The sequence below is a fragment of the Tyto alba genome, unplaced genomic scaffold (assembly GCF_018691265.1).
Source record: "Tyto alba isolate M040663 unplaced genomic scaffold, T.alba_DEE_v4.0 Super-Scaffold_40, whole genome shotgun sequence".
Lineage (NCBI taxonomy): Eukaryota > Metazoa > Chordata > Aves > Strigiformes > Tytonidae > Tyto > Tyto alba.
In genome coordinates this window covers 50,528,812-50,544,301 of record NW_024881316.1, presented here as the reverse complement: position 1 = coordinate 50,544,301, position 15,490 = coordinate 50,528,812, and the positions used below count along the sequence as shown (strand labels likewise).

General features: G+C 51.1%; 1 protein-coding gene across 4 annotated transcripts in view; it reads right to left on the bottom strand.

Moving 5' to 3' along the window:
• The window catches only part of ASXL2 (ASXL transcriptional regulator 2), a 127,568-nt gene that overhangs the window by 57,262 nt on the left and 54,816 nt on the right, over positions 1-15,490 (bottom strand). For 3 of the 4 annotated variants that reach the window (XM_042803474.1, XM_042803475.1, XM_042803470.1), the window contains one exon: positions 12,470-12,629. In XM_042803474.1, coding sequence (XP_042659408.1) covers positions 12,470-12,629 — 160 coding nt within the window. Of the gene's footprint in view, positions 1-2,597; positions 2,852-12,469; positions 12,630-15,490 lie in introns of those variants that run through there. The other variant, XM_042803473.1, reaches the window with a different exon arrangement.

Below are 15,490 nucleotides of genomic sequence, written 5' to 3'. Positions count from 1 at the left end.
TCCCAGCTCCCGCGGGGCCCGGGCAACCCTCAAACGGGCACCGTTGGGGGCCAAACAGCACCCGCCCGGGGCAACGAGAACCCCTCCGAGAGCGGGCTGGCTCTGAAAGGTCGTTGCTCTATTAAATGGCTGCTCACTCTTCAGATTTACTGCAAAACAAATCAAGGACTTCCCAATCGCATTTCCCTACATTTCAGTGGAAATATTTTGGGGCCATACAGTACCTCAGAAATCCTGGGCTCGTGGGAATAGCCACTCAGAAGGGCCATCCTGCCCGCCTCGGGCGGGGACACGGGGCAGGAGCGATGCCCAAGCTTTCTCCAGCTCATGCCCCAAGCAGGAGCTCGATGCCACCGACCCCAAATAACAGAGCAGGAACTACAGCGTGGGGCTGGCTCTCCTCCTCGCAGGAGAGGAGCGGGAGCTGGGCTGAGCTCTGCAGAGCGGGCGCTGAGCAGCAGGCTGGCGTGTAAAACAGGCTCTGAGCTCAGCTCAGGCCAGGACTGTAAAGCTGAGAGTGCTTTGTTAAAGTGCTGGGAAAGGTTCACAAAAGGCCGCTCAGTAAAAGCACAGCTTGCAGGTGGCCTGCAGAAAGTTGATCTGCCAGTCCTTCAGTAAGCCGGAGGATTTTTAGTGGCTGAGGAAAATTCATGCATGGGAATACACGCAAAAAAATGATCTTCTACTGTAGATTTTCAGTTTATAACCCATTTTTCTACATGTCTAAAATGCCAACCAAACGCAGAACCGCATGTAAGTGCCCAAAGACTGTTGCTCATGCAACTTCAAAAATATGGTGCTTGCTGTGAAGTCTAATGGAAATACAACTTGACTCCTAGAGAGTAAGCCCTCGGAGGCTGTATAGCCCCTTATGAAAAACTACAGCTCACTCAAAGCCTGGATACTGTGATATACCAGCCTAGAAAGAAGATACACTAACTTAAATAAAAGAAAAAAAGAACACTTTTGGCGTTGTGTGCGCAGATTCCTTGGTAAATTGCATAATGTGATACTTGGGAAACAGCTTCCTCATGAGTCACGAGCACAGGCAGGAATTGGCTGTATTTAGAAAAGCTGGTATTTCTACCAAATCTTCTGCAGGAAGAAACAAAATGACATAACCCAAACAGAACTCTTTTTTTTTTTAACATTTTTTTTTTTGGGGCAGCTGTTAGGGGCGTGCACAGCAGCAAAGCGCTTTCTGAAGGCAGCGCCGGGAGGGGGCCCGGGGTGTTAATTAGGGGAGCTGAGAGCCACCCTCACAGCAAAGCTCCTGTAGTAACAGCAGGTCATGCCCCCCGACTGCAAACTGGTATTTCTGTGCGTCCGGACTCCCCAGGTTTTCCTCTATACTAAAATATAAAGCACTAAGTTTCAGGTATAGGACACTGTTTTATTTCATATTCTTATTTTCCTTCTTTCGTATTCTTATTTTCCAAAGTATGAGCCATTGGCAGTGAACACAGTATAGAAGTTTAATTATTCCAGGTATTTTCCTTCACTGTCCTATTTAAGAGGAATTTATGGTGATATTCTACTTTAACCTCACTGAAATCTTCCAATCTCTTTTCAGTAAATGACATTTTGCCAAATATAGTTACTTTTCACTTTGAACACTAATCTGGTCAAACAAAATTCTGACTGCCTGGGAGCCACGAGGGACCCACCAGTGCGTGTCTGGTGTATAAAAATGCAAGACAAGCTGATCACTGGCTAATGGGGAGGGATTATTGATCATCTTGTCCAGTTTGTTTCCCCCTTTCCCTTAAAGTTCACTTTGCCATCTGATTTTTCCCCCCTTTTTTTTACCTTTCTAATACAGCAAACTTAGGCTGAAGATAACTGTTACTGCAACGGCTCCCGTGGAAGGTGTCAGTTCTAGCAGCTAAACAAACCCCTTCTCTTTCAGGATGACTCTGATTAGAAAGGGTACGCCAGGGACAGGGCAGAAATCATAGGAAAATCCAATTTTGACAGCTGTTTTCATTGTCAGAAGCCATGGAAGTCTGGGCAGCTCTGTACTGGAACCAAACGCCTTCCAGTTATTTGCACCAGGTTGCAAAGCCGGGCGTCGGCACTGATCGGGGCTCCACTCCAGCCAGCGGAAGCTTTGCAGCTGATCCCACAAACCCGGCTGATTTATACCCGTTTCTTCCCAGACACCACAAGGACAGAGCGTGTCAGTAACCCGGAGCTCGAACAACCCCGGGCGCACCACTGAGGCGCGCGGGCAGCCGGCGGCACCGCGCAGCCGGAGCACTACCAGGCGCCGCCCGCCCGCTGTCCCACCAGACGTACGCGAGCGCTAAAAGCCTCCGGAATGGAGCCCTTGCCACTTGGAAGGTTCGGGACGATTTAAAGCAACACAGAACCCGCGGGGTCTTGCCGGCATCCTGTCAGGAGTCCCGTATCCAAGCGGAGCTTTGTTTTCACCATCCAACTCCACAGGCGGCAGCCGAGCAGCGGGGTCAAGGCCAAAGGGAGGGCGCCCGCCTCGCCTCCGACCGGCACGGAGCGCCCCCGGCCAGAGCAGCCCCCGCTCCCTTCCCCAGAGCGAAACTCGGCCGCGGCTGGCGGCTGAAGCAGCGGCGTCCTACCTTGGCGGGGAACTCCACCGCGCTGCTCCACCACCATCGCTGCTGCCGCTCAAGCTCCGCACTCAGAGCTGCTCCTGGCCGCCTCCCGCCTCCCGCTCCCGCACAGACGGACAGGCAACACGGCGCGGGGCTTGGTTTTCAATTTTTTTCCCCCGTGCTCCTGATTGGCTCCGTGTAATGCCCATGTGGGTCCACACACGCACAAAGGTCTCTAAGCCTTTCTAAAATCAAAGTGTCAGTTTTGCTGCTGTCAGAGCACTTTATTTTTGCACATATAAGGAAGTGGCTGTTGATGTTATCTGAATGCGCTTCCTGTTTTATATGTATATGAGCAGAAATAATGTCACGTTAAGCTACACGGCAGTCTCAAAGAGCTCAAGTCAAAGCCTCTAAGCAAAATAATATGCACACAGCTCATCTGTTCGCTGCCTACCCCAGTTTGCATTCGCTTCATTGACTTTTATCACAATTCCGTGTTCTCACAATAAAAACTATCCTCCCCAATGCTTGTGAGAAGGGAGAAAGAAAAAAAAAAAAAAAAAAAAAAAACAGCAGCATCACCCTGTACTAGTGCTGCTTCCCACCGGGACTCTGGGGACCGGTCGAATTACAGAGGGCTCGGTGGATGGTGCCGACCCGATCCCCAACATCACCCAGGTGAAAACACAGCCAACAGCCAAGCAACGCCACGGGACAACTCTGCCTGAATTGGGGCTATTCTTGAATTTAAGTGACTAGATTTTTTTTTTTTTTTTTTTCATGAGGAAGGAGGCTTTTGTGTGTTTTGTGTATGCAGAGACAGTCCAGGAAGCAGCCGTGTAGGAGTGCTGCATTCCAGAGCTGATGCTACACAGCTCAGCGCTGGAGGAATCTTTCTAATTGGAATTTAATGCTTTCCTGGTTACTTTAAAGCAGAGCAAACAAATGTCCTGAATTAAAAATAAAACTTGTTTTGAAGCAGGAACTCTGCTACTCTTGTAGAAGAAAACAGCAGTAAGAGGCACGGAGGCAGCAAGGAGGAGAGCCGCCGGCATCCAGGCCACGCCGCCGTATCCCCCACGGCCAGACCTGCCATAGCCCGGAGGTCCTGCAAGGTGCAGATTCATCCACCCCCACCTTCAGACGTTACTGACTGCAAATCCCAGAGCTGAACCGCGGCTGGGAGGCACCTGAAGTCATTTCTACCTTCTACTTGCATTCTGCTTTTCATGGCAGCTCCTCGGATATTAAATGTAAGTTAGTTCTTATATACAGCGAGATTATGAAGCTTCAGGTTTTGCTGGAGGAAACCAAAAGAATCATTTCAGATGCATAAAGTTATGAAATAGTAAAAATGAAAGAAAAATTTTTTCCCCGTGGACTTCACGGCACAACAACCAGCTCTCCGAGTCCCGTCGGTCTGCACTTTGAGAAACTTAAACTGATACAAGTGTGGGCTCCACTCAGGCAAAAATTACTGTCTCTAAAATATCAATGAGTTACAGCATGTAAATGAAAAGATGCCTTACAAATATTAGAATTTTAAAATCTTTCATGCCAAGACTGTTTCAACCATTTACCATCACATTGAATGACTTTATCTCATTCAATGGTTTTGGATCATTTAATTTTCATGCAAAGTTATGTTACAGCCAAGAGATGAAGCTGGGAAGATAAACCAGGCTTCTTATTTAGTGACACAAGACTGAGAGCAAATCACACCAAAATTAAGTAATGAGACCTAGAACTAGCAAAGTCCTGTTTGCTCTACATTCGTGTCCTGGCCTCAACGGGTTTGCCAACAGGTAAGCTTCAGGAATTTCTCCTGCAGCCGGGGCAGCTGCATCGCCCTCGTGAACTCTCACACGTCTGCTAAAGCACGAGTCCATGCTACAGCCTTTCGCGCCGCTGGAGCAGGCACGGTGCCTCCTCCCTTCCCCGCCACTGACTGCTGTGAAAAGCAGGGACAAAACGATCTTTGTATCCCCTCCGGCTACTCATTCAAGTTTGGATAAAACCAGCTTTAAAAGCTACAGCTTAGGAACAGACCAACATCAAAAGCCCAAGCTTAAAAAAAAAAAAAAAAAAAAAGTATTGTAAGTACACCCAACTCTGGACACGCTGTTTGGCCAGCTTGGTGGAAGTCCATGGGTTTCTGTAGCTAGTGGCAGAGGGCGATGCGATCACCTCGCGTTCAGCCACGCTGCGTTTCCCAGAACGAGTGGGCAGGTTCCCGTCTGCTGCCTGGTCAGGGACGGCTCCTGCAGAGAACCCCTAACACGGCGCTCTCCCGCACTGCAGGTGCCTTCATAGCTCCTCCACCGCACGGCACAGCTGCACCAAAGGTCCAAAAAAGCTTCCTGAGAAAGGAGGAATCAATCCAGACATTCATTTAAATCTGTTGCCATTAAGCATCCTGCAGAAACTGTTCCCCGGCAGCAGCCAAGCTGTGCTACCAACGCCTCCGACTGCCGCCAGCACAGGAGCCTTGGCTCTGCCCGTACCCCCCGTCCATAGTCACACCCCGGGAGGGAAAACAGCACCATAAACTCAGAGGGGGTTTGGAAGGTTAGTGTAGCTTTAATTTTTTTAAAGACATTTTTTGCAAAGAAGTCTCTTTTGCTTATGTCCTTCCTTACATCCTTCTAAAATCCCTCATGAGACACAGGGGCTGACGGGGACCGGGAACACCCAGCAAGTGCCTCATCCGAAGCGGTCAGGATACCACTCATTCCAACTGGACATCGGGCCTTTGGAGGCATTTCTGTATTCGAGTGCACCAAACGTGCCTAATTCTTTCAGCTTTTGTGCTTTCATTTTAAATCCCTGAAGAAAACCTATGTTGTAGGAAAAAAAAAAAAAAAAAAAAAAAAGAAAAAAAACCCCAAACAAACAGAGAACAGAGATTGAGAAGACGTTCCAACAGCAGGTTGAGTATGAGCCAGCAGCGTGCCCAGGTGGCCCCAAGAGCACCCCGGCTTGTGTCAGCCACAGCGTGGCCAGCAGGACCGGGGCAGGGATCGTCCCCCCTGTACTCGGCCCTGGGGAGGCCGCACCTCGAATCCTGGGCTCAGTTTTGGGCCCCTCACTCCAGGAAAGACCTTGAGGTGCTGGAGCGCGTCCAGAGAAGGGCAACGAAGTGGTGAAGGGTCTGGAGCACAAATCCTGGGAGGAGCGGCTGAGGGAACTGGGGGGGTTCAGCCTGGAGAAAAGGAGGGTGTAGTGAGGGGGGTATCCATCTCTTCTCTCATGTGACAAGTGACAGGACGAGAGGAAACGGCCTCACGTTGCGCCAGGGGAGGTTTATGTTGGATATTAGGAAAAATTTCTTCACGGAAAGGGATGTTGAGTGCTGGCCCAGGCTGCCCAGGGCAGTGGTGGAGTCCCCATCCCTGGAGGGATGTAAAAGACGTGTGGATGTGGCGCCTGGGGACGTGGGTTAGTGGTGGGCTCGGCAGGGTGAGCCGAGCGGTTGGACTCGATGATCTGAAGGGTCTTCTCCAACCTGAACGATTCTGTGGTTCTATGATTCTGGAGCATTTTTGTTTTTGGAAAGGTGCTTATCAGACATGTTTGGAGCTTAATGGGCACATGAGTGGCAGCAAGTCTAAACTATCTAGATTTAAAAAAAAAAAAAACAAACCACAAACAAACCCAAACTGCTATCTTCTTGGATACCCAAATGATAGGCTCATTGGCAGGCGGCACTGGAGGAGTCCCCAGGGACCTCTGGAGAGGCTCCCAGCGAGCGGGGTGGCAGAGGTGGCACCTGGGGACAGTCAAAAGCAGCACGGCACCGCCGCTCTCCAGCCTCACTGCCGCAGCCGGCGGAGCGAGATGAGAAAGAGGAAAGGGAGAATAACAAAAAAAGGAAATACACGCTGCAAAACAAACACCCAAGAAAGAGCTGGCGCAGCAAAGAGCCCGCGGGGAAAGCCCCCGGTGCGGTCGCTCCCTTCCTACAGCGAGTCACTGACACAGCAGCATCCACGGGGCGAGCGTGCCCCCGGGGCAGAGGGATAACGCCCCGCCACGCCGCACAACTCCGTTTTCTTATTTTGCTGTAAAAGGCAGGAAAGCAAGCGCCAACAGCAGAGGCTTCTCCAACGGAGCTCACCTCCTCCGTGGCTGGGGGGGCTCTGCCAGCCGTGCTGGATGGCCCGGGCGCTCCTGCCTGCACCTCTGCTCCCCCCCGGACCCTCCTGCCCACCCGAGCGGGCTCGCCCCGGTCCCGCCGGGCTCCTGACCCACAGCAGGAGGAGGTGTGCCCAGAACTGGCAGGATGGGCCTTCTCCTCGGGGGAAATTCAGCTAATATCCTGAGCCCAAACCCAAGCTCTGCACGTCTGTAGTGCAAAACCAGCCGTCCACAGGTGAAGAGAAACAAGAGATTCTGTTTCAGATGAGAGCAGCTCGTTTAGCGAGGAGCTACACGAGGAAATACACGTACGTATTTCTGACCTCCCCACCACAAGGCAAAACCTCAGTTTTCATACACATGTGAAGGTCACGCCAGAATCCACGAGCACAGACTTCGGTAGGGCAGTGTATCATCATCGTCCTACAACACCCCAGAAAAGCAAGAGGTTGCTCACCTCCTCTGATAATGTAATAGAACAATGTACGTGCAACTTCAGTCTTACCCAAATTGCTTACAAAACCCAAAACCCCCATATCAAAAACTTCTAAAGAGCAAAGAAGAACCAGGCAACATTATTTATGCCCTTGAATGTTCTTTTGTGTAATATAGGCCATAAAATTTTATTCATGCAAGATGCTTCTGATTTCTAGCTGAACGAAGTACTTTTGGTTTTGGGGCGAGTTTTCTTTTTTTTTTTTTAATAAAGAAAACATATCCACAAGGAAATTTCTAAAAAACGCCATATGTGGTCTCACAGCACGACTCAAATTCATAAAAAGGAGAACCACGCTGAAATACAAAAGCAAGTTAAAAAGAAATTAAAAGGAGCATCTAAAAGGGTAAAACATGTGCCAGCAGCAAAGACATAATTTAAATAAACCGTAAGATTATCACATATCAAATACGACCAAAGACTGAGAAATAAACTTGTCTGGTTCAGGAACAGAGTGAAAAAGGAGACTACTTAAGTCTTCCAGATCTTCAAATCCTGCAGATTAATAACTGATTAAATGTAACAGGAGGCAGAACGAGCTCGGTGTCCCCGCAGCGAGGGTACTGGTGGGGTGTCCAAGGAAGCGTGCCACCACCCACGCCACCCAACACACGCCATCCGTGATGAGACACAGCTTGCAGGCGTAAGAAGTTACTCTGCAGAACAAAAGATCAAACCCGATTGCAAAGAACTGCAGAAGGACCTCGCGGTACCGCGTGAAGGGGCACCAAACCAGCAGATATGACTCAGCGAAGATAAAAGGCAACATCATGACCGAAGGGAAGAACAACTCTGGAACAGCTCCTGATGCTCAGGAAAAGGATCCCGGAGTCACCACAGATGGAAACATCAACCCAACGCTCAGCAACAGCCAGAAAAGCAAAGGCTTACAAAAACATGATGGAAAGGAATACGCAAAAAACTGTAAGGGGCTGTCAGAAGATAAAAGGAGAGAGGCCAGCCGTGAGTCTGTGTATTCACAGAACACACGTGTTTTGAAGCGTAGGGGCATTTCCACCCACCAATCCCAGAAAAGATACAGTACAACCGAAAAAGATTCAGAAAATGAAATAGGGGTGACCGAGATCATCCCATCCGCGAGGCCCGGCTCGGTAGTCCCAAAGCCTTGCACTAATCCTCCTGCGGGTCTCCCCGGGGTCCCGCTACACCCCCCGGTTCCCCGTGCTGCACCCGAGCGCTGAGCACCGCTGGCTGGTGCCCAAAGGCTGTAGAGCTCTGCAACAAGTCTCCGTAAATTGTTTTCTTTAGAAAAGCATCCCTGTTTTCAACACAGTCACGACTGCAGCTTTTAAAAACCATTCACACAGCTTAAATAAGAGAAGTGTCATGGCTAGTAATGAAGCTGGGTTTGCTCTAAGGCGCATCCTGCTCTGCAACCTACCAATCAGAATATTTGTTTTACTGTCATCTTCTAGATAGTCTTGGTATCCCCCAAGAAAATAACAAAGAAAAATCAATGTAATGGTGAAAAGCAAAGCAACACGGTACATGGTACAATACAGACAAACATGTCTTACTGTCCATCGTATTCTTCTTATTCAGGATGGCCTCTACTACTTAGTATTGACAAGAACGCACCTTCTTCTAATATGGAAAAGTAAGGAAGGTTGACTGAAAAAAAAAAAAAAAAAAAAACCACAACAGGTTTCATCTCAGCTCTAACAGCATCAGCATTCAAACAAATCCTTTACTCTTTTTCTCTCAGTTGACTTAGCTCATTGCTCACAAGTAGCAGAAATGCTCAGCACACCACTCAAGCTACGTCAGGGTGCAAGTCATTATACACATCTCACCCTGCACCTTCCTCCTCAGCGCAGCGCCTTGTCAGGAGAAGGCAGCCTGGAGCAGGACGCGCACTTACAGTACCGCAGTACCTTAAGGACAACGTTCATTTTACAGCGAAGGGTCAGTGCAAAGCAACTCGTGGCTGGTTGACGTTCTGAAGGATGAAGTTCGTGTTTGTCGCCTTTAGCGACCGACCTCTGAGACCTAAATACACCCAGAGACACCGCTCCACCTTCCCAGCGCGACATGGGCGCGGGAATTTGAGCCACCCGTTTCTTGATCCTGTTGTGAACCCAGAGAGAGGAAGGTGGAGGCCAAGCTCTACAGCGGGAGCCCTCCGACGACGCGAGCAGCTCCGCCGCGGCACCGGGCACCACGGCTTGGTGGGTTTGTTAAAGGCACCTCCTGACTCTCACCGCACAAGAACCCCCCGACAAGGCGCTCTGACGTACGGCGTACCCCCCGCTTTCGGCCCCTTCCCCAGACCAAAGGCACGCTTTGCTTTGGGACAACTCCCTCCCGCCTCGCCACGGCGCTTCGGTAGATCAGGCTGAACACAGCCGGCGGCTCCGCGTGTCCCCACGGTGAATTATTTCTCTTTATGCCTCACCCCGGCAGCTGAAGCGCGGCACTCCAGCAGGCAGCAAGATGAGCAGCCCCATCCCCTGCTCGCCAACCACCAGGCTGCTAAAAACCCGCCCCGTAACTCACTACCAGCTCACCTCTGCCAGCAGCAGCACAGGTGGAAGCTACAGGGGAGAGGAGTTTAGAGCCTGGGAAGGTAAACCAAGGTGGGGCCGTACGTGTGTGCTGGGCTCTGGCTGCCTCGTGAAGACCCACCACAGCTACCCGCTCTCCTGTAGCTGTGAGAAACGAAGCAGGGAGGTAAAAAATCAGCGCGGCGAGGCGCAGCTCGGCTTGGGTTCACTACAGAGCCCGCAGCGGGCGGCTGCCCTCCCCGGTTCCCCTACAGATGCGGGATTTGGCCGGGCAGGATTTGAGCTGAGTGGGCAAGGCAGAAAGGACGCGCCTGGGTTGTCACTCCTGTCGTGCCCTGCCGGCACAGGGGAAGCCCAGGCAGCTGAAGGCTCCGCTCAGCCCCTAAGTCCAGAGGCAGCCCCACGCACCCGCAGTCCCCCAGAGCCACTGCCCAGAAAGGCCAGCCCTGCTTGAGCAAACCAGCCCGTGGGTTCTCACCAGTTTCTTAAAGGGAAGCTGCGGGAGAAAGCCACGTCCCCACCCAACCTGGAATGCCTCGGTGCGGCACTGAGTGGGACGCTCAGTCATTGCTCACGCGAAGGAACGCAATCCTCGTGGGAGGGTAGCCGAGCAGAACGAAAGCACTCGGTAACAGTACTGACCGGAATTACTTTCCTAATTTCCTGATCGCCTCTAACGTGCTAGTCACTGGAAGGTCACGACTTTCAGTGCGTTAAAACCTATGAAAATAGGACCTTTATGCTGAAGGTCAAAATGCCACTCCTAAGAAACACCATCAGTACCAGACACCCAAAAGGAGCAAAATTCCTTTTTTGTATTTATCCTGAAACCACTATCATCACATTATCTGCTTTTGAGTTTTGGGTACCTTTTGCCAGACATTTCAGGGTAGGATTTCCCGTCCTTCCTGCCTGGGTTCCTAAACCACACATCCTCCTGCTTTTTCAGCCATTCAGTAACAGAGGATATAAAGCTTTTATATAAAATGTATACATGCAGGTCTACATAAAGAGCTCTCTAAAAGATATATACATTCCCTTGCAGGTTTTTATGTAATATCGTAACAGTGGAGATGTAGGCAAAGGAGCCAAAAAAACCCCCTTACCAAATATTTTGAAAGAATTTGTTAGAAATGAAAATATTTTAGCCAATCTATAGTTTTCCTTTCAAAGGATGAACTAGGAGTCAAGTCTTACTTCCAATTTTTTTTTTTTTTCCCCCACATTTTGTACGTTCACGGTGCTTTAAATGCTTAAAATTCTACATAACGCTTCTGGTTTTGTTGTTTGCTCCCTGACTGCAGGGCCAGCTCCAGGCAGGGTCTGGTCCGTGTGAGCCTCGCACACCCGTACAGAGCCCCTTCTCCTCCGCGGCCTCCCCACGCTGGAAGGGTTTCGGCAGCCCCCGCCCGTTGCTGCAAGGCCTTAACCTCTCCCCTGCTTCCACGCCCGTATCCCACGGCATTGGAAACAAGTTTTAAATGATGTTTCATTTCAGCCAAGAAGTTCTGTGCGTGACTGAGGAGAAAAGGAAAAAGGAAAAGATGGGACTGAGGGGTAAAGTTACAGGCTCAGCAGCTGCCCCAGCAGCTCTCCGGGAAGATGCAGAGCTGCTACCCCTGCCCGAAGGGAGGGCTTCACGCTTCTTCACAAAGCTGTGAGTTACGAAGCATGCTTATTTGTAACAGAGAGAATAACAACGCTACCCTGAACAGACTCTCCCTGACTCAGAGAACAACGTATGTTGCATCCTCACGCTTGATTACAGCTTTTTTTTTTTTTTTTTAATTATTATTAATTCAGCTCATAGCATCTAAGCAGATATCTGAGCAGAATTTTGAAGGAGGAAAGAATTCAGAGAACACTGGTCAAATGAATGGGTGCTGAAACCAGAGGTGAGCAAGATGGGAACTTCTATTTATTACTAATATAGGATGTAACTACTACAGTGCTTTGGCTGACAGATGCTGATTTCTGCTGTTTCCTGAAAGAGCATGGTATGGCAGTACCTGACGAGATACATGGCCTCCTCGGAGTGGCAAAAACATCAGGATTCAAAACAGAGTAAAATCCATTACTTCCTCTGCTTGGTACTCTTGCACTACTCCTGTAGAAAATCCAGAATCTAGATATCCTAGAAACATTGCTGAACCATCCAAATTCGGCAACCGCCTGGATACAGCAGTGGAGCAAAACCCAGCACTTTATTGTATTAGCTAAGGTTGTAAATGGTTTAATATTCACTTGAGGCTGATGAGGGAAAGGAGCCCAAAGCAGGGCAGAAGAGCGCAGTGGCTCAAGCCCAAGCCCTGTGAGACCCATCAGCTCACACAGCAGGCTTTAACCTCAGAGACTGTGCTCGCTCCTAGTTAGTGCTGCATCCAAAAGCATCAAAGAAGGCCCAAAGTAAAAGGTGCAATCTTCTTGGGAAAGCAGGCGGACGGCAGAGGAAAAAGTGGCAGAAACAGATTCACTGTTCCTGGGCGGGAGGCCCAGCGTGCTGCCCTGGGACTTGCGTCAAGGCCTTAACTGCACTTCAGTGCAGTTAACAACTACAGGTAGCACAGCAGTAAGTCAGCACCTGCGTCAGTCACCAGCACCAACGGTAACGGCAGATTTTAGGCTGTTAGCTGTAACAGCCTGTCTTTGAGGCAGCAGATGTGATGGATAAAAAACCCCCCCCAAGTCCTTCGCAGATACGTGTTAAAATCACCGCTCCTGAAAGGGAAAATTACCTTTCCTTTTCCATCTGCTTTTCTTCCCATCTTTGTTACCGCACCCGTCGCTGCTGCTGCTGCTGCTGGTGCTGTTCTCGGAGCTCTGAGAGTCGGACTGGGCATCGCTGCTCTCCTCCGAGCCATCGGAGAGCTCCTTCAACCCGTCCGGAACGTCCTTCTGCAAATGGAAGAAACAGAGACAGTTACCCCCCCCTCCACAATAAACAAGCCCAATTAACAACATTCTTACAAAGCAACGGGTTTATTTCTCAAACACTGGCTGTCAATTTTTTTTTTTTTTTATGCTGTAGAGCAGTGTCAGAACCGCTTGGCCTCTGGCTCTCGTGCTGCCTCCTGCGAGCGAAGTGCCCGGCACGAGCCCAGCTGGCACGGCATCTACATCGCCCGCGCCCCCGCCTCGCCGCTCTGCTCGTCCTCCGCTTCTTCCACCCCTAACCAACGCGCTCCCACGGGGTGAGAAATCCGGTCCATTGCTGAACTTCAGGGCGGAAGAAAACCAGTTCGGCGCTCGGTGTCGCCGGCCACGTTATTTCTCTGACGAGGCGCAGAGCAGCGCGGGGCTCGCTGGCCCCGGAGAGAGCGGAGCTGGGGGGTGTTGCCGTGGGGCGACCCCGCAGCGGGGGGGGGGGGTCGGGGCATTCCCCTCCGCCGGGTACAGCCCGCAGAAAACCGGCAGCGGTTTCACCCTGCCCACACCTAAACCCAGACTGCCCTCTAGTGATTATCCCGCCGGGTTCCGATTTTAACCTACACTGCAGATGAGAGCCAATTAGCGGCAACAGACTGCTTTCTGCTGATGAGGCCTTCAGCTCTGGCCCTTAATGTCACTTCAGATATCTCCTGGACAAGGCAAACGGGACAGCGGTGGTAAGAGCTGGACAAATGAAGAGATCTGGGTGCACCAGACAGGAAAAAATCCTTCTGTTAATACCCACTGGAAAAAGCAAATCAAAACACCTCTGCCTTTAACTGGAGACAATATCGATTTCTCGTCCTTTCTCTGAAACTAGAGCTATGAGCAATTTCCACACGTAAAGGCGAAAAGCACTTAAGACAACACAAATGTTATCAATGTAATTCATTCCAGATTTCTTCCATCAGCAAGGCGAACTAATAGGTTCAGATATTCAATTGTATTTTCCTCCTGCACTTCAGACATAAAGTTCTTGCAACTGCCCATTAAAAGCTGCTTGTGAAGCACAGTGGAAGAGATCACCAAAAGCAGGGAAAAAAGTCTTTATATCAAGCGTCACCAAAAATGGCAAAAATTAAGCTTGCGTACTCCTAATGCTGACACTCCCTTCATTAAATCTCCTTTGTAGCTTAAGCTTTGGAGGGATAATTTAGTCACCTGAGACGTAGTAATTACACATTCACTTATCCCAGTTTTTTCACGATGTGTCCCTCAACGTCTTCTGAAGCCTCGGCGTGGGGAGCCTCCACCCCCCGCCAGGCGTGGGGGGACCCACGAGCAGCTGGAAAGCCCAGACGGCGGCTTTCCCCGCCCTGGCATTTCTGGGGGGTGCGGGGAAGGGTGACAGAGCCAGACCCTCCTCGGCGGTGCCCAGAGAACGGGCGAGAGGCGACAGGCACAGACGGAAACGCCCGAACCCCACTCCCACGTCCGGGAAAACGTCTTGACCACAAGAACGACGGAACGCTGGACCAGGTTCCCCGAGAGGCTGAAGGCCTTCGTCCTTGTAGGAGATCCGCACCGGCCTGGACGCGGCCCCGAGCTGCCTGCTCCAGCTGCCCCTGCACTGCACAGGGGGTTGGACCAGACGATCTCCAGAGGCCCCTTCCCACCCCCCGTGCTTCCGACCCCCCCTCGCTTCCGCAGGCAGCAGCCCCCTCGGCTCCCCCAGCCCGGACAACGCCACCGGGTCCCCGTCCAGCTGGATCTCTGCTGGCCAGTGACAGGTTTTCCCCGGTACCTTCTGAGGCCGTGTCCAGTCCTCCCCGTGGATCCGGCCTTCTCTTGAAATTGCCGTGCAAGGAACTGCTGTAAGGTCGTCATTAACACCAACTCCTCCGTGCCGCTGCAGCTCACCCTATGGCAAGTTCTGTTTTCCCAGCAGAAGCGCAGCCTCAACTGCAGAACCACTTTCTCCACATTAAACCTGCTCTTCTTTCAATAAGTAAACTTACTCCTTTTAGTGAACCATGCTCAATAACCAAATAAAATCCGGTCTTTTAGTTATCGGTCCTATAAATGCACTTGGTAAGATGGCGTTCGCTGGTTTTATTATCTGTGGTAAAAGTTTAACGAGCCAGGCTTCTCCAAATATCACGTCAAAGATGTTCCTTCAGTCTGGAACCTTCCAGGCTGCCGGTGAGCAGCAAATCCGCTGCACAGCGGGGAAAAATCCCAAGGTAAATGCCCAAGGGCAGAGCTACAACACGATCACCCAAGCAGGAACAGACGCTATTCTGCGTTCAACATTAGCAAAGAATTTGGGACCAACAAGCAGGAGGATGGGCAAGCCGAAGCACCCCCTGGAAATCACCGGGGCGAGAGGGCTACGTGGGGGTCAACAAGCCAACGTACGGGGCTTCCAAGTACCGCGCCTCACCCCGACTCGGCAGGGCGGGAGGTCGCTGGGGGGGGGCAGAGCCGGGGCCAAGGCGGGGCCGGCGGCCGCCGTGCCAGGCGCCGGGGAGCTCCCGGGCTGCGCCCAGAGCAAGCGCGGCTGAAGGAGGGGGCCGGGGAGCAGCTGCCGCCGCTCGGCGAGCCCCCCTCGGGCAAAACCACCCCCGATGGGGTAAGCTGCCCACCGGGGTGGCAGTGATGCGGAGGAGCCCGTGCGAGAAACAAAGCCGTTCGGGGGGAGAAGAAAGCCCAAGACAAGCACACGCCACGTGTCTGTGCCTCGCGTAATGGCTTGGTTCAGATTTTTCTATTTTACTTTTTTTTTTTTATTCTTTTTTCCTTCTCAAACTCCTGCCAAAATGACTCCAGTTTCTCAGCACCAGCGCATCAACTTGCAGTCTAAATCCTACAAGTGTACGTGGAAGATG